The following is a 22,343-nucleotide window of genomic DNA, read 5'->3' on the forward strand; positions in this document are numbered from 1 at the left end:
GGTTTGAACCCAGTGGCTGGCGAGGGCCTTTCTGTGTGCATGTTCTCCCCGTGTCGGCGTGGGTTTCCTCCGGGTGCTTTGGTTTCCCCCAAAGACATGCAGGTTAGGCTAACTGGTGGCTCTAAATTGACCGTAGGTGTGAGTATGAATGGTTATTTGTCTGCGATAACTTGGCGACTTGTACCCTGCCTCTCGCCCATAGTCAGCTGGGATAGGCTCCAGCTTGCCTGCGACCCTGTAGAACAGGATAAGCGGCTACAGAAAACTGATAGATGGACTGTAAATTGGAATTAATCACATCATATCCAGTCTTGTATGTTTTACACGTCTTGCAGAGGTTCAGCATCCGGTTAAATACAGTCAGGGTGCTCCGGTTTCCCCCACAGTCCAAAGACATGCAGGTTAGGTTAACTGGTGACTCTAAATTGACCGTAGGTGTGAATGTGAGTGTGAATGGTTGTCTGTGTCTATGTGTCAGCCCTGTGATGACCTGGCGACTTGTCCAGGGTGTACCCCGCCTTTCGCCCGTAGTCAGCTGGGATAGGCTCCAGCTTGCCTGCGACCCTGTAGAACAAGATAAAGCGGCTAGAGATAATGAGATGAGATGAGCCAGGAGATGGAGACAGTTCAGCATGTTTTGCTGTCTTGTAGGAATTATGACAGCTATAGACAAGAATTGTTCAGTCACTTGAGACAGAATGGCATGACAGAGGTGTCTTTGAAAAGCGTGTTGGATATGGGGACAAGTGTGAAGTGCAAACGTCACTTCTTCAAGTTTTTACTGGACACTGGACTGTACGGAAGGATCTAGGCCAATGGCGTTTTAGTTCTATAGGTGGCAGCAATGCAACTTTTTGGATGCCGGCTGCCTTAAAACCACAAAGAAGAAGAATGAGATGAGATGAGATGAGATGAGATGAGACCGGTTCCTATCGGTGAGTTGAGTCAAATGATTCGACTCCTTGAATAGAGTTGGAATGGTGCGTGTGTGTACGTGCTGTACGTGAGAGGGTCTATGTCGCTGTGGGCGGGGTGAACACGACACATGACTCTACAAGGATCTTCTGGTATTATTGATTCACTGAGACATCTACTGGTACCATTAGACATCATCATAATAATCCAAACTGCCCTGTTCTAAGCATGTGCAGAATTGATTTGCACCTTGGCTCAAATATACAGCCTGGGGTACATTTTTAAACACATAGAAGAATCATATGAGGTTAAAGACATGGTAGTATTCACTGGTAAACAGCTAAGGCACGTGGTTTTGGCCGGGTATGGCGCCACGCAGGCGGTGCAGTGAGAAGGAGGAGTGCACTGTGGACACTTTAGTGCAGCACTGAAGTGGGCAGAGCTCGTGGTGGGACGGGTCGTGCTGTCGGTTAGGAATTACTGAAACAGCAAGAAGCTGAATTTTTCCTCAAAATATCCGCATTAAGACGTCACGACACTTTGCACAAACTCTGGAAGTAACTGGATAGTAAAGAAGACTGTTTCGTGAACGTTATGCCTTCCGGACAGTAGTTTTTTTTTAATTATTATTATTACTAAGGAAAGGTGTGTATAAAATAACTGTCTACTTTGAAATTGCTAAGCTAGCAAACCTGCTTACTTGTGTTTATCTGCAGGCTAGTTGTGCATGAAACATTTAAAGGCTCGGAAAATGAGCAAGCGGAAGTATACTGTGATGACATTTAACCATATTGGATATGTTGCTTATTTAATATTTGCTTCTGCAGAGTTTCTTCTTAAGTTAACTAAATATGGTTGCGAATTTAGGCTGTATGCTAACGAGGCTAACCTAGCACTGTAACTTGTGCCATTGTGCTAACAGGACGCTAGCTTCATTCACAACCACCAAAGTGATCTGCGTCTCATTCATCTTGTCAAAGGATCATTGGTTTAATTTCGTGCCATTTATTTTCCCAGCACTTTAAAAAGAAATCACCATGGCTGAAGAAGAGCTCATGTTCAATATGGAGGAGGTGGACAGTCTGAAAAGACCTTCCGTCAACAGGGTTGTGTCCTCTGGACGTGACAGCTCAGTTGACGATGAGGAAGAGGACTTCTACATCTGCCCCATCACTGATGACCCCATCAGTCCTACAAAAGGCATCTGTGATTACTTCAAGGACCTGGTGCACCATAAACAACTCTCAAATTCATTACCCAAAAACTCTTTCAGTTACAAGGTAATACCTGTGTTTATGGCTGTCTCATTCAGTCATTGAGCAGTGACTCTTTCAGGACTATTCTTGGTGATCATCTACACTTTAGTGTTAATACTACCATATAATAACAACCAAGTGAAATCAGGAATATCTCATCTCATCTTATTATCTCTAGCCGCTTTATCCTTCTACAGGGTCGCAGGCAAGCTGGAGCCTATCCCAGCTGACTACGGGCGAAAGGCGGGGTACACCCTGAACAAGTCGCCAGGTCATCACAGGGCTGACACATAGACACAGACAACCATTCACACTCACTTTCACACCTACGGTCAATTTAGAGTCACCAGTTAACCTAACCTGCATGTCTTTGGACTGTGGGGGAAACCGGAGCACCCGGAGGAAACCCACGCGGACACGGGGAGAACATGCAAACTCCACACAGAAAGGCCCTCGCCGGCCCCGGGGCTCGAACCCAGGACCTTCTTGCTGTGAGGCGACAGTGCTAACCACTACACCACCGTGCCGCCCGAAATCAGGAATATGTCTTTTATATTGTAGAGGTCCTGGGTTCGAGCCCAGCGGCCAACGAGGGCCTTTGTGTGTGGTGTTTGCATGTTCTCCCCGTGTCTGCGTGGGTTTCCTCCGGGTGTTCCGGTTTCCCCCACAATCCAAAGGCATGCAGGTTAGGCTAATTGGTGGCTCTAAATTGACCGTAGGTGTGAAATGGTTGTTTGTGTCTATGGCTACGTTTACATTACGTCGAATCAGCGGATCATCAGATTAACGTTCTTAAAACGATTCGCGTTTACACTAAAACCGTTAGCCGTGCACACAGCAACGCCAACACGCGGATACGCTCGGCTCCGCAGGCATCCTGCGCTCCAAATCACTCCGCCCTGAACAGCGAGTGCCCTCTGGAGGGTGCGCACTCCTGCCCTGCGCAGCTCACAGAGCGCGCGAGTGAAGTGCACAAGCCACGATTCGGGACTGAGCCGCTGTGTGTGTGATCACAGCACATATCACTTACTACTTGCAAGTGGAAGGATGGCAAGCCTAAAGACAATCATAACTACACAATGGGCAGTATTTGCAGTATTTTCATACTTTTATACTCTTTAATGAAAGGTGATACAAGGCGGAAGTCCGCGCCGTTTTTCAGCAGTCGCGTCAAATGACCAACGCCAGCGAATCAGGAAGGTGGATGTCACAGTGACGTTGTCCAATGAGACGCCAGCTATAGCTCAGCACAGCGTATCCGCATATTCTGAATGTTTACACAGCACCGGAGCTGACACGATCTGGATTGAATACGTGGACGCTGGCGGATTCCCGTTTCCAGGCGGTTTAATGTAAACGGACAGTGCATCCGTGAAGAAAACGAGATAGATACGGTCTAGTGTAAACGTAGCCTATGTGTCAGCCCTGTGATGACCTGGTGATTTGTCCAGGGTGTACCCCGCCTCTCACCCATAGTCAGCTGGGATCGGCTCCAGCTTGCCTGCGACCCTGTAGAACAGGATCAGCGGCTACAGATAATGCATGGATTGTAGAGAGCCTATTTCCTTAAATGGACCTGTGTGTTTACATGTAAACATGGAGACAAAAATGCTTTGGATCATGCAGCATAACACCCAGTAATAATTCATCGTTAAATAAAGCTTAAATGCAAATTTACCACGCAAATGGTTTGCCTTTTGTAAAAGTTACTGTGTATATATACATATATATGGCCTGTATATATGTTACTGTGTATATATATGGATGCGGAAGACAGGGAGCAATGGAGACGAAAGATCCGCTGTGGCGACCCCTAATTGGGAGCAGCCAAAAGAAGACTGTGTGTGTGTGTGTGTGTATATATATATATATATATGGCCGTATGGAAAGAAAGATTAAGCTGTGTGCAACATGTGGTTAGAGGCTGGTCAGTAATGGCTTCCTGAAATGTTTTCTAAAGGACTCGCAGCTTTTTATCTGCTGTCTTTATTTCACTGTCCAAGACTGATATTCATGTCTTTTTTTTTAAAACATATTCCGTGCATGTCTTTGCCTTGGCATGCAGTGCTAGTTGCGAATCGTCTTTACTGTAGCTGTCCTGTAGCTCACTTGGTTGTGGTTAGTGCTTGGTGGTTGTTCTTATTCTTCTCTTATGTCAAGAAGCAGAAGAGGAATCAAATTGAATGCTGTCCAAAATAGAGAATGTATATAGTTTCTGTCTAACTGTCCGCTGTATTTGCCCCCCCCCCAGAACAAAAACGAAACGGACCCAGAGGTGCATTCTGTCAGGTTTGGTTCTTTAACTGAGAAGGGTCGGGTATGTGCATTCAACAACTTAAAAAAACAAGTTTTCTTTTCCTCCTTTCCCTCATGCCATACTGTATACTCCCTCTCTTTTCCTTACTTTTTTAATCATTAATTATTTTCTCCCTGTGGCCTCCCATACTCTGGTATGCCTCCCCATACTTTTCCCATAGGATCCCCCCCCCGCCTTCCAAAAATAATCACCTGTTGTTTCAGCTGTTGGCTATGTGCAAGTAATCAACCCCTGTGAAATATATTGACTTCATAAAGATTTTCATAAACACGATTGTTTCTGAACACAAGTATTCACAGATGCTCAAAAACTAAAAGAAAACCACTTTTAACAGTTGGTCCAGATCTCATGGTTATCTATAACACAACTATCTGGTTGTATGTGTGTCTGCGTGTGCACGCTGTTGACCTACAACCTTTCGAATATCTAATTATAGGCTGCAGCGCTACAGTATTTGAGGCATGTGTGCTGAACGATGAATTCGGGTAGCAGCCAAAGTCATCCAGCATGTTTACGTTGCAAGAGATTGCTGAAAAATGATTACAACTCATACGTATGTGTTAACACCAGTCATGTGCAGCTCCCACTATCACACTGTGTTTCTCTTGTTTCCACGTTGATGATTTCTTTGTGCAAATGTATCATCTCGGGTTATAGCCAAGATCATGACATAAAGTCATGATACAAGCCAGATTCTGGTGTGTTTTTAACATTTACTGAACCATTTGAGGAAAACATAGATGCTTCTGTCCATTTATCATCTGCGATTTCACTGTTTATTTGAATGTCATGAATCTTGCATGAACTTTTGTTTCCATTTCATTTTGGAGCATACTCAACTTCCTTCCTGTGCTTATGCGTTCCTCTCTCCTTTTAGTTCATAGATTTTTGCACATGTCCTATATACAGGAAAAAGCTAACATTGTGCTTTTTTTTTCTTTCTGCCTAGGCTGCTTGGAAACATGCTATTGAGAAAGCAAGAGCTATGCCAGACCCCTGGGCTGAGTTTCATCTGGAAGATGTTGAGACAGAGCCCTGCATTCGCTATAGGTCTGTTGCTTTACTTGCTCTGCGTAATGGAACAACTCATTAAATAGCATTATATGTTATAATAGTGTGCGACAGGCATGTGGACACCGAAGCAGTCATGGTTGGTCATATGTCCTGTTTTAAGTGCTAAATTTAACATGCCGTATCCAGCTGGTGGCTGTGTCGGAGCTGACATCCAGCCAGTAGTAAGAGTTGTTGGAACGCTCCACATAGTACAAAGTGTTCTGTCCAAGGAGCAGTTTGCACGTTTACTCGTGTAAATACAGTAAAAGACGTGCTAGCAAGGTCATGAGTTTTTATGCAAAACATTTAGCAGGTCCTAGTTTAAGGGGATTTTTAAAAAAAAAAAAACAGATAATTAACAGTATAATAAAAAAATATATATCCTGACACTGAACTACGTAAGCAAAAGGAAATAGGATTAGGAAATAGTGGAGAGAAAGGCCACACCTCCTTCATTGATACTGACAGGCATAAAGGCCATATGTTCGTTTATGAGCGTGTTTCTCAGTACATGCCATTCCAATTCAGTGCAGCTGTATCACAAATATTGAGACGAGCGTAACACTTTTAATAAGGTGTTTTTTAATTTTAATCAACATGTTTAAGGGTTTTTATTATGGCAAGGTTATATGGAGGAAGTAGATACAGGATGAAACATCATCTTACAACATCAAATTTAAAGTATATTATGGCTTGAGGGTCCATAATGACACGATTCTCAGTAATTGGGCATTCTGTTCATCCTTGAAATTTAGTGTGGTCTTGTACTAAATAGATAAAGCGACATTATGTTTTGTGTTTCTGTGGGAGTAACTGTCCTATATTATATGTCACACACATTTATTTATTTATATTGCTCCTGTGGGCGGCACGGCGGTGTAGTGGTTAGCACTGTCGCCTCACAGCAAAAAGGTCCTGGGTTCGAGCTCAGCGGCCAACAAGGGCCTTTCTGTGCAGCGTTTGCGTGTTCTCCCCGTGTGGTCCGGTTTCCCCCACAGTCCAAAGACATGCAGGTTAGGTTAATTGGTGGCTCTAAATTGACCGTAGGTGTGAATGTGTGTGTGTGTCAGCCCTGCGATAACCTGGCGACTTGTCCAGGGTGTACCCCGCCTCTCGCCCATAGTCAGCTAGGATGGGCTCCAGCTTGCCTACGACCCTGTAGAACAGGATAAGCGGCTGCAGATAACGGATGGATGGATATTGCGCCTGCTCAACTGCGCTCGGTCAGCATGGGCAAATGTGCAATTATCACGCTTAATTGTGCAATACGTTCACTTATCACTGTGCAATAACCCACTGACTGATCATCATACTGTATCATAGGTCACACCCTACATACTTTTACTTGTGTAAATAAAAGACGTGCTAGCAGGGTCATGAGTTTTTCTGCAAAACATTTAGCAGGTCCTAGTTTAAGGGGATTTTTAAAGCCAGATAATTGCATACATAGAGCTACATGTATATTTTTAAGCAGTTCTTGTATCTCATCTCATCTCATCTCATATTATCTCTAGCCGCTTTATCCTGTTCTACAGGGTCGCAGGCAAGCTGGAGCCTATCCCAGCTGACTACGGGCGAAAGGCGGGGTACACCCTGGACAAGTCGCCAGGTCATCACAGGGCTGACACATAGACACAGACAACCATTCACACTCACATTCACACCTACGGTCAATTTAGAGTCACCAGTTAACCTAACCTGCATGTCTTTGGACTGTGGGGGAAACCGGAGCACCCGGAGGAAACCCACGCGGACACGGGGAGAACATGCAAACTCCACACAGAAAGGCCTTCGCTGGCCACGGGGCTCGAACCCAGACCCTCTTGCTGTGAGGCAACAGCGCTAACCACTACACCACCGTGCCACCCCAGTTCTTGTATAGATATGTTTATCTTTTTTTTTTTTTTATTGACTTATCTCTCTTGTATAAATTTGTTTATCTTTTTGCTTGAATGTTTATCTTGTGGAGATCTGATTCCTCCCCCTTTCCTTAATACTAAGTGTTTGTATGACTACACCGACTGGATTGCAGACTTCAGTTTCACTGTACTGTACTGTGCAGTGACAGTAAAGGAATCTTGAATCTAACAGTCTGCCCTGGTTACCCTGTAGGTACAATGCCATTACTGGTGAATGGGTCCAGGACCAAGTGTTCATCAAGATGTCTGCTCAGGTAAGAATAGCATTGTCTCAGTTGCTTTTCAGATTAACCCTGAAGTGTGGTTTTCACATTAGTTGACTTTCTTTTCCAGCCCTTTGGAAAAGGTGCCATGAGAGAGTGTTTTCGAACGTAAGTATTGTAAAGTTTTATTCTTGAGCATATTTGTTCACTCCTGTTTTACATTCCTTACATAACAGAACTGAGCATAGCATTGCCCTTTTGGAGGTTTTGGGTTCAGGGTATGGCTTCCTGTTCAGAGGAACAGCTACAGTATCATGACTCCTTTGATAACATGCTGTCTTGTACAGTTTCAGCTGGTTAATCTTCACCTCATGTAAATAAACAGTGTCATAGCATGACTTCCTTATTACTGTGGTTTAAAGGAACAGTCCACTGTACTTCCATAATGAAATATGTTCTTTTCTGAATTGAGACGAGCTTATCCGTACCTCTCCGAGCTTTGCGCGACCTCCCAGTCAGTCAGACGCGCTGTTACTCCTGTTGGCAATGTAGCTAGGCTCAGTATGGCCAACGGTATTTTTTGGGGCTGTAGTTAGATGCGACCAAACTCTTCCACGTTTTTCCTGTTTACATAGGTTTATATGACCAGTGACATGAAACAAAGTTCAGTTAAAAAAATTGAAACGTGGCAATTTTCTATGCTATGGAAAGTCCGCACTATAATGACAGGCGTACTAACACCTTCTGCGCGCTTCGGCAGCACATTGATACGGAGCTCAGATATCAATGCGCTGTCAAAGTGCGCAGAAGGTGTTAGTACGCCTGTCATTATAGTGCGGACTTTCCATAGCATAGAAAATCGCCACGTTTCAATTTTTTTAACTGAACTTTGTTTCATATCACTGGTCATATAAACCTATGTAAACAGGAAAAACGCGGAAGAGTTTGGTCGCATCTAACTACAGCCCCAAAAAATACCGTTGGCCATACTGAGCCTAGCTACATTGCTAACAGGAGTAACAGCGCGTCTGACTGACTGGGAGGTCACGCAAAGCTCGGAGAGGTACGGATAAGCTCGTCTCAATTCAGAAAAGAACATATTTCATTATGGAAGTACGGTGGACTGTTCCTTTAAAGTTGTTCTTCACACTCAGCCGCTGTGTGACACACCGTGTTTCACTGCTTTGCAGAAAAAAGCTGTCCAACTTCTCCCATAGCAGTAACTGGAAATCAGCATCGAACTATGTGGCTAAGCGGTACATGGAGACTGTGGACAGAGATGTTTATTTTGAGGATGTCAGATTACAAATGGAAGCTAAATTATGGGGTGAGGAGTATAATCGCCACAGGCCTCCAAAGCAGGTACCTTTTTCTTTTTAGTTTTGTTACATTGCAAGTTTCTTGTTGAACCTTTCTCCCCCACCCCCAGAAAGTAAGCTGATGTGTTTGGGTCTCTTCACGTTAGGTTGACATTATGCAGATGTGTGTTGTGGAAATGACCTCGCGGCCAGGGAAGCCGCTTTTCCACCTGGAGCACTACATCGAGGGGCAATACATCAAGTACAACTCGAACTCTGGCTTTGTGAAGGACGATAACATACGCCTTACACCTCAGGTATGTCGTCTCGGCATGTAACAAATGTAGATATGTAACTCACACGGACCATAAGCCAGTGTTCACACAGCAATCCTGTGGTCTTAGGCTTTCAGTCACTTTACATTTGAACGCTCGGGACACCAACTGATAGTTGTGGACATTCAGGGTGTTGGAGACCTCTACACAGACCCTCAGATCCACACAGAGAAGGGCACTGACTTTGGTGATGGAAATTTGGGTACTTATCTATGTCTTTCTCTTCAGTACAAGCACTTGTGCACTGACTGAAAGGAGTATGCAAGAACTTGTTTTTGATGTTATCTTTCTCTGCATGACAATGTTGTGTCTTGAAGGTGTACGTGGCATGGCCCTGTTTTTTCACTCTCACCTGTGCAACAAGATCTGTAAGAGTATGGGCCTCACACCTTTTGACCTGGCTCCTGGAGAAAATGCTCAGCTGGATTGCACCAACAAGCTGCTGGTTAGTCTGTTATCACACACTATTCTTGCCATCTGTTAGGGTCCAACCTTTTAAAGTGTTTTTTTTTAATTAATTAATTTATTTTTTTTAGCCAAACTCCACTCACTGCGTAATTTTGAAAAATCCTTAAAAAGTGGGCAAGAGAGGTGGGGGACTGAGGAGGGGGTGAGGTGGGGATTGGGGTGTGGATGCGTGACGCAGTAGTTGCTCAGTGAATCTCAAAATATATATGAGCAGTTTCACAGACTCCCACTCAAGGACGGGGACTGGGGAGGTGGGCTGCCCACCTCTGATTCGAGGGTCTTAACAGTTTTTATACGTATGTATGTACCAAATGGTTCTCTCTATTGGCCCTTTTCCACTACCCTTTTTCAGCTCACTTCAGCTCGCTTCAGCTCACTTCAGCCCGACACGGCTCGCGTTTCGACTACCAAAAACCAGCACGACTCAGCTCGTTTCAGCCCTGCTTAGCCCCTAAAACTCGCACCGTTTTGGAGTGGGGCTGAAGCGAGCCAAGCCATGCCGAGTGAGGCTGGGGGCGTGAGCAGACACTCCCCTGTGCACTGATTGGTGAGGAGGCGTGTCCTCACATGCCCACACACGCCCCGCGAGCACGCTGGGATCTGTAAACACCGCAAACCCGGAAGGAGAATAATTACGAATTACGAGAATTTCTGAAGCCTTATGCGCCTCGCCTCATCTATACGCTCTTGCCAGTATCTGTCCGCGTTGTCGGTGACAACAAGCCACAGCACCAAGACCAGCAACACTAACGACTCCATGTCCTCCATGTTTATTGTTTACTATTCGGGTTGTGAGACTACCGCTTAAAAGCTCACTGATGTCACTGTTTGCGCTGCTTAACGACATCACGTGACGTCCACCCACTTTCGCTAACTCCACCCAATGTGTCCACCCACTTCCAGCCAGCACGGTTCAGCGCGGTTGTAGTCGAAATGCAACTCCAACAGCCCCGCTCAGCTCGACTCAGCACGGCACGGCTCAGCCCAACTCAGCCGCGTTTGTAGTGGAAAAGCGGCATAAGTCTGCATCAGTCTGGTAAGGTTCAGGACGATTTTAACCAGTAGATGGTGTTTTGAGGTTTTTTTTTTTTAAACCAATAACATTACAATTTTTATAAAATAAATAAGCATTGATGTTTCATCACAGTACAGTCATGTCATATTTAGTTTACAGTTAAAAAACACAAAGTGTGCAGTGCCTCTTTAAGAGAACTTGATATCATCAGTAACAATTTCAAGAGTTAAATGATCTAAAGGTGGTGGTGCTCCCATAGGTAGTAGAAAGGAAAAACAAGAATGTGGCCTAAAAGCAGTCAAAACAAGGAAGTGTCTGTACTTATCTATCCATTCGCAAAAAAAAAAAAAAAACGTCTAAGACATTCAGGCAGTTGGGTCTTGGCATGTCTTTTGGGAGTGTGGCTTTGAAGTGAGCACTAACTAACTGGATTTTAAACACCTAGCTTCAGCTAACCTACTGTAACAAAAGCTTTAACTGTAATTTTAAACAGACCCCCCCCCAATTATCGTTAAACATAATTTTACTGATTGTCAATTTCTCAAACTCATATAAACAGCGATATGCCAGTAAATATAAGACACACACACCCATCTCATCTCATTATCTCTAGCTGCTTTATCCTTCTACAGGGTTGCAGGCAAGCTGGAGCCTATCCCAGCTGACTACGGGTGAAAGGTGGGGTACACCCTGGACAAGTCGCCAGGTCATCACAGGGCTGACACATAGACACAGACAACCATTCACACTCACATTCACACCTACGGTCAATTTAGAGTCACCAGTTAACCTAACCTGCATGTCTTTGGACTGTGGGGGAAACCGGAGCACCCGGAGGAAACCCACGCGGACACGGGGAGAACATGCAAACTCCGCACAGAAAGGCCCTCGCCGGCCACGGGGCTCGAACCCGGACCTTCTTGCTGTGAGGCGACAGCGCTAACCACTACACCACCGTGCTGCCGACACACACACCCAAATATATAAAATTTTATTTATACACATATATAATATTTTATATATATATAATATTTTATATATATATATATATATATATATATATATATATATATATATATATAATATTTTTTATATATATATATATATATATATATATATATATATATACACACACACACTAAGTAATTAAGGCAAGTTTATACAGATAATAGACTATAACACCGCCAAATTCTAACAAAATGTTTTTTTATCAACATATTTTAAGGTTTTTAATATAGGAATCAAGTTTACATACAGGAAGTAAATCCAGGTTGCAAATTTCAATTAGAAAAAAATTATTTAAAGTATATTTTGGTGTGAGGATCCATAGTGGCACAGTTATCTGAGGTTTTATTCTGTTGAAAATTGATCACATGAGCGAGCATAACAGCTTTTCGGAAGTTAACACAAGATGACATGCGCGCGCGCACACAATATCCCTTCTGGGAGACCATAAGCACCTTTTAGCACTTACAAGCTATTGGTCATTCAAAGTAGAATCATGTTTATGATCTAACAAGACATTATTGGTGCTTTATGGGTGTGATTTCAACCACTGAACCATAACAGCTATTATCCTTCACCGCTCTAAAACATTAGTTCACTTTTGATGTATGAAAATTAATGGGACGTGTTGTTTTCTAACCGGTTAGGAATCAGCCCAGACTGTACTCCGTGGCTCTGAGGAGTTCTGTGGCTCTCCCAGGGTGCAGACTATGTCGCTCAGCCGTGGACCCCCTCTCCTGTCTCGTCTGTCAGAGACTTCTTCTGCTGATGAGAACATGAGCGACACAGACTCCATCCCCTGTTCACCCCTGAGCCTGGGTGCCTTTGCAGGCCGCTCCCCCCTCGGTAAAAAACTCCTACAGTAGGATGTGTGATGAGTCCGTGCTTCTTCTTGTACACATTTCATTGTGGTGTTTAGTCGTTAAGCTTATCAAGGTGTCATCATCATTGTTTAGAAAGTTCCCAAATAGAAAAAAATATTTCTTTGTTGTTTTTTGCAGGATGGTCAGGCATTCATGAAACAGATGACGCAGACAGAAACAACTGGAATCGAAAGGTTAGGGTTTGAAGAAAAAAAAAATAGAGTAGTAGTAGAGTCCTAAGACCTGAAATCATCTTTCATTCCCAGGACTCGGAGAGTGGAGGAGACAGCGGTTACCCAAGTGAAAAACGCAGCGAAGGAGACCTAGGAGAACACCATGACAGGGTATTTCTTTTTTTCTTTTAACCTGCTCAGCATCATATAAACAATATTTCCTTAAGCATTCTAGATAGAAGTAAGCGCATAAATATGTGATTTTGTTTATTTGTTAATTTGTAATCTATTTTAAGTGTATTAAGCACCACTAGTAGTAGTGGCAGTAAAAGAGACCATTGTGGATTCTTCACATCTGTGATGGTGGGTTTTATACGTCACCATGTAGGCTCGACCTTTCTACAGCAGGCATTACTCTGAATCGGATGAAGACAGTATCCGTCGGGTAAATACAACCTAATTTAGTTCCCCACTCGAATCATGAACAAGTAACCATATAACACACCCCTTTGTGTGTTTCTTACACTACGTTCAGACTGCAACCTGAAACGACCCATATCCGATTTGTTGTGAAAACCGATTTTTTTGTTAGGCCGTTCACATTACCAATTATATGAGACTTGTATGCGATCTCCAATATGAACGGAAAACGACCCAAAAGTGTCCCGCATGCGCAAATTGACACGCAATAAGCACATCTACGTAATACGTAAACAAAAAAAAAAGCGCACTCTTCAAGTTTGCAAGTAAAGCATGGAGATGAGGCGAGACCTGGTGATGTGGTTTTTGTGGCGGCGGCGGAACTCGCACAATAATCTGATTAATGTGGGCAGCAGACTAATGAGACTGAAGGTGTCAAATTACTGGAAATTTCCAGAACAATCTTATCTTGTAATACAGGATGATTTAACATCCAGGTCCCGACCAAATCCACCATTAGCTTGATCAATTCTCATCTCTCATTATCTGTAGCCGCTTTATCCTGTTCTACAGGGTCGCAGGCAAGCTGGAGCCTATCCCAGCTGACTACGGGCGAAAGGCGGGGTGGACAAGTCGCCAGGTCATCACAGGGCTGACACATAGACACAGACAACCATTCACACTCACATTCACACCTACGGTCAATTTAGAGTCACCAGTTAACCTAACCTGCATGTCTTTGGACTGTGGGGGAAACCGGAGCACCCGGAGGAAACCCACGCGGACACGGGGAGAACATGCAAACTCCACACAGAAAGGCCCTCGCCGGCCCCGGGGCTCGAACCCAGGACCTTCTTGCTGTGAGGCGACAGCGCTAACCACTACACCACCGTGCCACCCCTTGATCAATTCTATAAAAGTCTATTTAAATTCTGAAAACTGTACAAATGTTGTTGTTTTCCACCAAAGAGGCGGGATTAGCCAACGCAGAATAGTGACGTTTGTCTCTTGTTGATGACGTGTAGGTCGCATGAATGCGACCTGTCCGGTCAGACTGCAGTCGCATGTGAAAATAACGGATATGAATCGGAATTAGGACCACATATCCAAGCGGCCTGGGTCGCATGTGAAAAAATCGGATCTGGGTCGTTCAGATTGTCAATAACAAATCGGATACAGGTCGCATATGGGCCAAAAAATCGGATATGGGTCGTTTCAGGGTGCAGTCTGAACGTAGTGTTAGTCACCTCACACTTTCTTCAGCTTTCCACAACCTGCATTTATAATTCTCTCCAATGTTGATCACTCTCCCCTTCCTCTCACCTTTCTCAGCATAAAGTGGTGGGTAACGCCAGCAAGCTCTCCATTACTCTAAGCCTCCTTGAATCTCAGATGGTGATTTCCTGCATGTAATACATTTAGTCTTGCCCTCTGGCTTGAGCATTAGTATTGTTTGTGAACCAGTAAGGCAGATTGGCCTCGGGTCCAATGCATGCTACTAAAGGATATTTCCAATAAAATCATGAGCATTCAGTTCCCAAAGACGGAGACGTTTTAATTCATGTCCTTGACATTGGAGATTTCTGTGCTGCATGTAGTTGCTGTTTATTGAAAGGATGTCGTCGTTTGTCTTTATAATTGAAAGAGACTTGCTAGTGTATCACCACTCCCTTTATTTTTTTTAAATGTAATTATGTTCATGTTCTTATCGTCTGTGTCTGTTTTAAATCAGCATGTATTCCTATAAATCAGTGAATTGCTATAATTCCACCATCTCCGAGTCAGCTTGTACACTAAATTAATAAAATATCTTCTTAAAATGTCTGCAAATTTGAATTGCAAATTGAGTTTTATCTCCTGTGATGAGTTGGCTGAAACTCAAACTGAATACTGAGAACTGAAAAGGAAACAACCTCAACTTAGTTACAAAGAACAGATCATGTCAGTGTTTGTGCTCTTGGAGAGAGAAACGGATACAAGGTTAATAGAGAAGTTGAGCAAGCATAGTCTAAATGAGCATTTTTATATGTTCTACCATGATTTTTTTTTTAAACCTCTTAATCACAAAGTATCTAAAGTTCTAGATCTTACTCTTATGGAAAGAATATTTCCTTGAACAAACAGCATTACGTTTGTTTTCTCCCAATATAGTGTGCTGATGGGTTTTTTTCCCCCTGTGACTTTGCACCTGTTGCTTTGTCTAGTAACTGAGGTTGATGGTTCTTGCCTTTTCAAAAATACAGAAGCAATGCAAAAGGCACAAACATACTGTACATCTGCACCATTATGGTCAAATTCTGCACTGCTGAGCATTCTTCCTTTATTCTTTCTACCCTCACTGTTCTTTAATATATGTATTTTTTTCTACCCAAAAGCTGACGGAGGAAAAATGGAGTTTCTTCCATTCATCCCGTGCCCACGTGCACAGGCCGTCTTGTGTGGCAGTAGAGGTGGAGAGACTGAATTCGCAATTTCTTGAAAGGAAAATTGGCAAATCGATTCTGGGCAAGGTAAAGTAGTCTTTCACTTTGCAGCTGGCCACTGTTACTTACATGTACCTTTCTTCTATCCATATTCACTGGATATGAGTAATCGTGCGCTCTGATTGGCTACTCTACTACAAGGCTGTCAAGTTCATATACCGTGAGTAGAGAAAAAGAAAATGGTGGCGCGTGTTGCTGAACCAACCGAGGACAAAATAAAAACTCGATCCACTGACACGGTCATGAAAACTATGTCCAGTAAGCCATAAGGGTCACTAATCTGTAGGTCGTTTATTTTCGACATATATCTAGTTATCTGTTCATTAGAAAAATGAGCCGTGTAGTCCGTTGGTTGAAATTGATCCATTTTGTACACGAGTGCAGCAGTATTCAGCGGTGTTTTTTACCGACAAAATGGCGGCTGTGTACTTTCCGGTCACGTGACTGCAAGATCTCTATAGTTGCATTTTTACACTGTTTCCTTTAGTTGCTCCTAGGCTTGCCAGATAGTTAATTGGGTGGTGTATTATTTTTTTTAAATAATCCATTTACAGTATGTGAATACTGTATGAGTTAGGAAATCCATATTGGAAGTACAGTGAAAATTACATTCTGCTTTTACATCATCAGGTACATCTAGCCATGGTCCGATACCATGAAGGAGGTCGGTTCTGTGAAAAAGATGTACCGTGGGACCGGGATTCTGCTGTGTATCATCTGGAAAGGGCTGCGATGTGTGGCGAGTTGGAGGCTATTGTAGCACTTGGTCAGTTATGTCTGCAGCTGCCACATCACGTTTTACCGGAGATTGAACTGCAGGTACTGTTTGCTGTTTTATTCTGACTTTATTTTTCATCAAAGTTGAACTCCGTGAACTTGCTTTGTAAATAAACTTACTATCTTGAACTTGCTTCATTGGACTGGGACAATAGGACAACGAAGAAAACAGAAAGAAAGGCTTCCACCTGTTACTTCAAGCTGCTGAGGCTGGAGACAGACCCAGTATGATTTTAGTTGCCAGAGCGTTTGATACAGGAGTCAACCTCCCACCTAATAGGTACATAATAATAATAATAATAAATTTTAATATTTCTAACACAAACTACACCCAAAGATCAAATCTCATTAGCTTTACAAAACCAACACTCATATATTTTAACAAACCATTTTAGGAAAAAAAGACATCCAATTAGTGCAAATTCTGTGTCTCATCTCAGTAAAAGAATTGTATTATGTCACACCAACATCTGACAGGTTTTCCCAGACCACCACAAAGAGACACTCATGATTTACCTTTCATTGTATTTACGTTGTGCAGAACTCAGGACTGGGAGGAAGCAGTGCAGTGGTATGAGAGTGCGCTAAACATGACTGATTATGATGAGGGAGGAGAGTTTGATGGCATGCAGGATGAACCACGCTACCTCCTTCTAGCTCGGCTAGCTGACATGTACCAAGAGGGAAGTTTTGGCCTTGCTGCAAATCCTCAGAGAGCAGGTATGTGTGGAAATTCAATTTAGCTATGGAGCTAAGGTTTGTTATTATTTAGAGTTCTGTATTAATGCATGGATATTTTAGATTTGGTGTTGTCTCACTGTATTAAAGTGCATATCACGGGTAAATTCAGGAGCAAGATCAATGTAATTATCCTATTTTATATTAAACTTTGGTCAAATATTTGTCACATTTTGCATTTTGTGCAATTTTTTTTACCTTGCGCAATACCAGAAAAATTCAGTTGAAATCAAGCCATTTGAGGCGAATTGGTCTGCCTCTGAAAAAACTTGGCATTTGGATTTCCTGGGAAACATTGATTTTCGTGACGTCGCGTGCGGAACGCCTCCCTCTGAATCCTACGTCAGCGCTGGTTTGTTTATGAGAAAACGACCTGGTGGTTTTCTGCAAATTTCTTCAACATTATCACGTAATTATTAAAATGGTTAACAGATGTATCGTAGGAAGGTGTAACAACACCAATCTTGATGGGATTAGTACTCATTGTTTTCCAAAAGACCGGACAATGAGAGAGAAATGGGAGCGCTTGGTCTACACAGGCTGTGCACTGAAACCGTGCAAAGCTCGCGCAGCCTGCTGGCGCTTCCGCAGGTGATGTCACGATTCTGGCTCCAGACTCCCTTGGGATTTTTCCAGACGCGTTTTGTTGTTTTATTTTTTTCTGCTGTAGACAGATGGCCTTGTGCAAAATTACCCTTCTGGATGAGTGTGTAAAGGGACATACTTTCATATATAAAAAAAAACAAAATTGCTCCAGAATATGCACTTTAAAATCACAGTCTAGTGGACATCAGTTCAGTCAGATTCATGTGCAAGAGTCTGAGAGCTTCACGGTGCATCACCTCCTCTGTTTTCTAGGTGTAGAATTAGTATCTTTACAGCTGTTTTTTTCTATGTCGAATTAGATTTTTATATGCCAAAAATTAAACAGTACAACAGTATGAATCCGATTATTACCTATGTCACAAGTAATAAAAAAGACAGGTTTATTTAACAAACAGGGAGTACATTTCACGTTAAATATTCAAAGATGATATGAGCATCTGGGATAATGATCTCCAAGCATTGTGGAGGTAGTATAATGCTGGCAGACTCTTGCTTCTTCAAGGCCCAGATGACTTGTAATTCCTGACGGACCAGTGAATTCCAACTGAACAAGAAATGTCAGAGCGTCCATGAAAGGTCTAAAACTTTATAACATTAAGCTCATACAACATGAAAATATTAAAACGGGAAAAAATAATCTAGCAGAAGTGCCTGTTCACTGTAGAGGAAAAGACATGGGACTTAGCTTCCTGTTCACATTATTGTACCCCCCTGCAAACAAAGTTTGGGGGAGTATATAGGAATCACCCTGTCCGTCCGTCCACGTGTCTTGTAAGCACTACTCCTCCTAAATGGTTTAATGGATTTTGATGAAACTGTACACAGTTGCAGTATACCACCTGAAGATGAGCATGAAGGAAAATAATCCTGCTCTGGTGTTTCATAGGGGAGATGATTCAACTTTTACTCCCTTACATATGGCGATATATAATGACAGACTTGTAAGCGGGGGGTATTCTATAGTGAGTTTACTCACAGTTCTAGTTTAAGTGAACTTTGACTTGTGAATTCCCAGGCCTTAGTCTTGTGAGCCGAGCCAATAAGGCAAAAAGAAGGTGAGACTGTCCTCTCTTTGATTGGTACCAAAATGGCGGCTACATATTACAGGGATGTGATTTTTCCGCGAATTCGCGGAATTCCGCTTTTTTCACCTCAAAACTTGAAAAAAAAATGCTTCCGATTTTTCCCTCAAATCCACATTCGTATCCTATTCGTTCCGACTTTGTTTGAAAGATGGCAGCCTCGGATTTGCATCTTTACGCCTCGATCACGGAGGCTGCCATCTTTCAACTCTTTGAAGCAAGCGCATTCATTGGTTGTTACAGAGCGATGGGCCAATTATGTACCTCGTTTCATCTCATTGACGTAATTACGTCATTTACGCAATTCCGTCATTGAGATGAAACGAGGTACGTGATTGGCCCATCGCTCTGTAACAACCAATGAACGCGCTTGTTAGATAGCTGTACGTAAGCTCGCTTCAAACAGAGTTGAAAGATGGCAGCCTCCGTGATCGAGCGTAAAGATGCAAAGCGAGAGAGAGAAAGGGGGAGAGCGAGCGAGAGAGAGAGAGAGAGAGAGCGAGAGAGAGAGAGCGAGAGAGAGAGAGCGAGAGAGAGAGAGAGAGCGCGCGAGTGAGTGTGAGCGTGCGTGTGCGCGCGAGTGAGAGAGAGTGAGTGTGCGCGCGCGAGTGAGAGAGTGAGCGAGTGTGTGTGTGTGTGTGTGTGAGAGAGTGAGCGAGTGTGTGTGTGTGTCAGAGTTGCATGTTGACCATTAAATTGGCTTGAATTTGTTAATCATGACAAGTTTTTTCTTGTGTGTTTGCTTGCCATTTTAGTACAATTTTTAAGTCAGAAAACCCCAAAACCCAGGAGCTTCGGGGGGCTTCCCCCCTTGTCCCCTCACCAGGGTGCTGCCCTGGACCAGCTGGGGGCCTGCGGCCCCCAGACCCCCGGCTAAAATTTTCAGATAATTTCACCAGCCCCAAATCACATCCCTGATATTATTAATTCGTTGCTGCACCAGAATTTTGCACATTTTTTGTGCTCTTGAAATAGCTACCTGTTGCATCGGCATAAACCAGTGCTTTTTGTGGCAAAATTCAGTTTATTTTCTCTCTTACCCTGCTAAGATTTTGTTTGTACCTCTGACCATATTTTATAACTGAAAAATCAGATACCTGAGTGGTATAAACTGAAATGTACTTTTTCCATTAATGATTTTCATTATATGCCCGCTCCAAAGGAGGGGGGTATACTGGTTTACCTCTGTCCGTCCGTATTTCTGTCCGTCTGTCCAAAACACTTTTTTTTTTCCTTCTCAGCAACCACAAATCATAGCTACTTGGTACCAAACTTCAGCTTGGGGTTCTATACCGTGTATACCATTTTCAGGTCTGTCGCACATCGACTTCCTGTTTATCGACTGAATGCATTTACGAAACTTGTAGGGTGGATTTACAAAATTTTCATAACATATTTTTCTCAGCAACTACAAATCACAACTGCTTGATATTTGGTAGCGAGCTTCAGCTTGGGGTTCTATACTGTGTTTTCCATTTTCAGGTCTGTTGCACATCGACTTCCAGTTTACTGACTGAATGTATTTACGAAACACACAGGGTGGATTTTTGACGCTATTTCAAAAAGCAAAATGCTGTTTCAAAATGACAGTTTACCAGGATGCTATTTGAAATCCCTGGGGAGAGACACTGCTCTTTACTTACTGGTTTCAGGGTTAATTATTTGTTGAAGTCAACGTTCGTAATAAGTGGCCTATTCCTTCAATTGCTTGTGTTCTGATATAAGTGAGAGTGGGGGTATATATGTAAGTGAGCAGTAGCTCACAGTTGATCTTGTTCATGCAGTTAAGTGAAGAAAAGCCGCTGTGAAAGATTGCTTAATGTTTGTAATTATTTATTTGTAAAAAGCTTAGATGACATTTAGATCACACACTATGCATAAAAGAGCTCTTAAGGTATTTTATCACATGCTGTTAATGGAATCAGTACTTTCATATTCAACTAACCTTTGACAGTTTGAGGAGCTTATAACCAACAATTAAAAAAATGTTCAAATGATCATTTAAAGATGAACCTAATGAGCTGTGGCACACCCAAATAACCTGTCCTTTCTTCATAGGCGATCTCTTCACCGAGGCAGCTGATGCTGCCATGGAGGCAATGAAGGGCAGACTGGCTAATCAGTACTACATGAAAGCTGAAGAAGCTTGGTCTGCAATGGAAGAGTAAAGGAACTGATTTCATCTCCCAGGACTGTTCATGTTGTGCATTTAACTGCGTGAAACATGTTTACAATGCTCTTTGACAGCATCTTTTAGTGTGCTGTGCTATCTGGGTTTAAATGGGGTGTCCTGAAGCATACACACATGCCTTTTGTGAATATTTGGGTTCTTTTATAAGCTGGTCTGTAGTTCATACCACTGCGAACAGAAGGTGCTTTTAAAGGTATGAAGACTACAGGTAAGCATCGGGAGTCTCAGCAATAGCAGTGACATGATCATAGCTTCAAAATATCATACCTTGTGTATGGTGGTGATGAGAACAATGAGAAGATGATGAATCGGCATTATATATACTTGACAAATTTGTATGCATCACTTCTTTCGGTTTTATATGATTTGCATGGTTGTGGCTGCCAGGTCCAATATTGTGTATTTTACAGAGTACAATTTCTTGGTGAAGTACATGAAAAAATCCAATTGATTAGACTGTACAGTCCCTTAATTTGTTATTTAGTACACACACACACACGCTGGCCTGTGTGACTGATTAATTTATATTGTCAAACTTTGAGAAATATCTGAAAAAGCAAAGTGCCCCTTGGAAAGCACGAGTGACAATGGATGGAGAACAATTGAGTGATGTAACTGTTTTTGCTATATTGCTGTCTTGTGGTCAGCCTTTCTTGGTTGTAATAGCTTAATTGATACAACTGGTTTGGATTCATTTTATTTGTTTTTACCTAAGTGGCACGGTGGTGTAGTGGTTGGTACTGTCGCCTCACAGCAAGTAGATTCTGAGTGTGAACAAAAACCTCCACAGCTTTTCTGTGTGGAGTTTGCATGTTTTCTTTGTGCCTATGCGGGTTTCCACCTACAGTCCAAAGACGTGTATTGGGTCAATTGGCTAGTTGAGATTGTCCATAGGTGTGAATGCGAGTGTCCGTCTGTCTCTCTATCTCTTACTATAGATTGGTGACCTGTCCAGGGTGAACCCTGCCTCTCGCCCACTGTCAGCTGGGATCGGCTCCAGCTCACCCGTGACCCCCAATGGATAAGGGGTATGGAAAATGAATGAATTAATTTTTATCTACCTTTTAAGCTGAAAGCAAATTTGTGTATTTTGTTTACAATAATAAAAACTTGTACAATAAAAATACAAGTGTGAACAAATACTGTGAGTGCTATTTGTAATGTGTACATCTAGAGAAGTATGAGTGACAGCGGTAATGGTGCATGATCATGGTTCTAGGATGAAG

The 22,343-nt window shown here is 42.8% G+C and overlaps 1 protein-coding gene across 4 annotated transcripts; it reads left to right on the plus strand.

The window, feature by feature from the left end:
- Positions 1 to 1,127: 1,127 nt before the first annotated feature.
- On the plus strand, positions 1,128 to 22,257 carry eef2k (eukaryotic elongation factor 2 kinase). Of its 4 annotated transcripts, XM_060939615.1 has the most exons (19): positions 1,128 to 1,560; positions 1,933 to 2,195; positions 4,423 to 4,488; positions 5,438 to 5,538; positions 7,654 to 7,714; positions 7,794 to 7,831; positions 8,854 to 9,025; positions 9,129 to 9,278; positions 9,366 to 9,498; positions 9,614 to 9,741; positions 12,432 to 12,630; positions 12,786 to 12,841; positions 12,914 to 12,991; positions 13,209 to 13,265; positions 15,616 to 15,750; positions 16,354 to 16,542; positions 16,656 to 16,780; positions 17,042 to 17,220; positions 20,985 to 22,257. In XM_060939615.1, exons 2-19 carry the CDS (start codon positions 1,953 to 1,955, stop codon positions 21,092 to 21,094), a joined length of 2,220 nt encoding a protein of 739 aa, XP_060795598.1. In that variant the 5' UTR covers positions 1,128 to 1,560; positions 1,933 to 1,952; the 3' UTR covers positions 21,095 to 22,257. The 4 variants fall into 4 exon arrangements, with proteins under 4 accessions (XP_060795598.1, XP_060795599.1, XP_060795600.1 ...); XM_060939616.1 differs by lacking the exon at positions 4,423 to 4,488; XM_060939617.1 differs by lacking the exon at positions 1,128 to 1,560 and having other exon boundaries at positions 2,162 to 2,195; positions 4,423 to 5,041.
- Positions 22,258 to 22,343: the final 86 nt, after the last annotated feature.

This window comes from Neoarius graeffei, chromosome 14, assembly GCF_027579695.1.
Source record: "Neoarius graeffei isolate fNeoGra1 chromosome 14, fNeoGra1.pri, whole genome shotgun sequence".
NCBI lineage: Eukaryota > Metazoa > Chordata > Actinopteri > Siluriformes > Ariidae > Neoarius > Neoarius graeffei.

Bases quoted from the DNA above. Each gene is read 5' to 3' on its own strand.
- eef2k (XM_060939615.1), top strand. From the start codon at position 1,953: ATGGCTGAAGAAGAGCTCATGTTCAATATGGAGGAGGTGGACAGTCTG. The intron at 12,842-12,913 runs GTTAGGGTTTGA...TTTCATTCCCAG, and splicing joins GAAACAACTGGAATCGAAAG to GACTCGGAGAGTGGAGGAGA. The intron at 16,543-16,655 runs GTACTGTTTGCT...CTGGGACAATAG, and splicing joins TACCGGAGATTGAACTGCAG to GACAACGAAGAAAACAGAAA.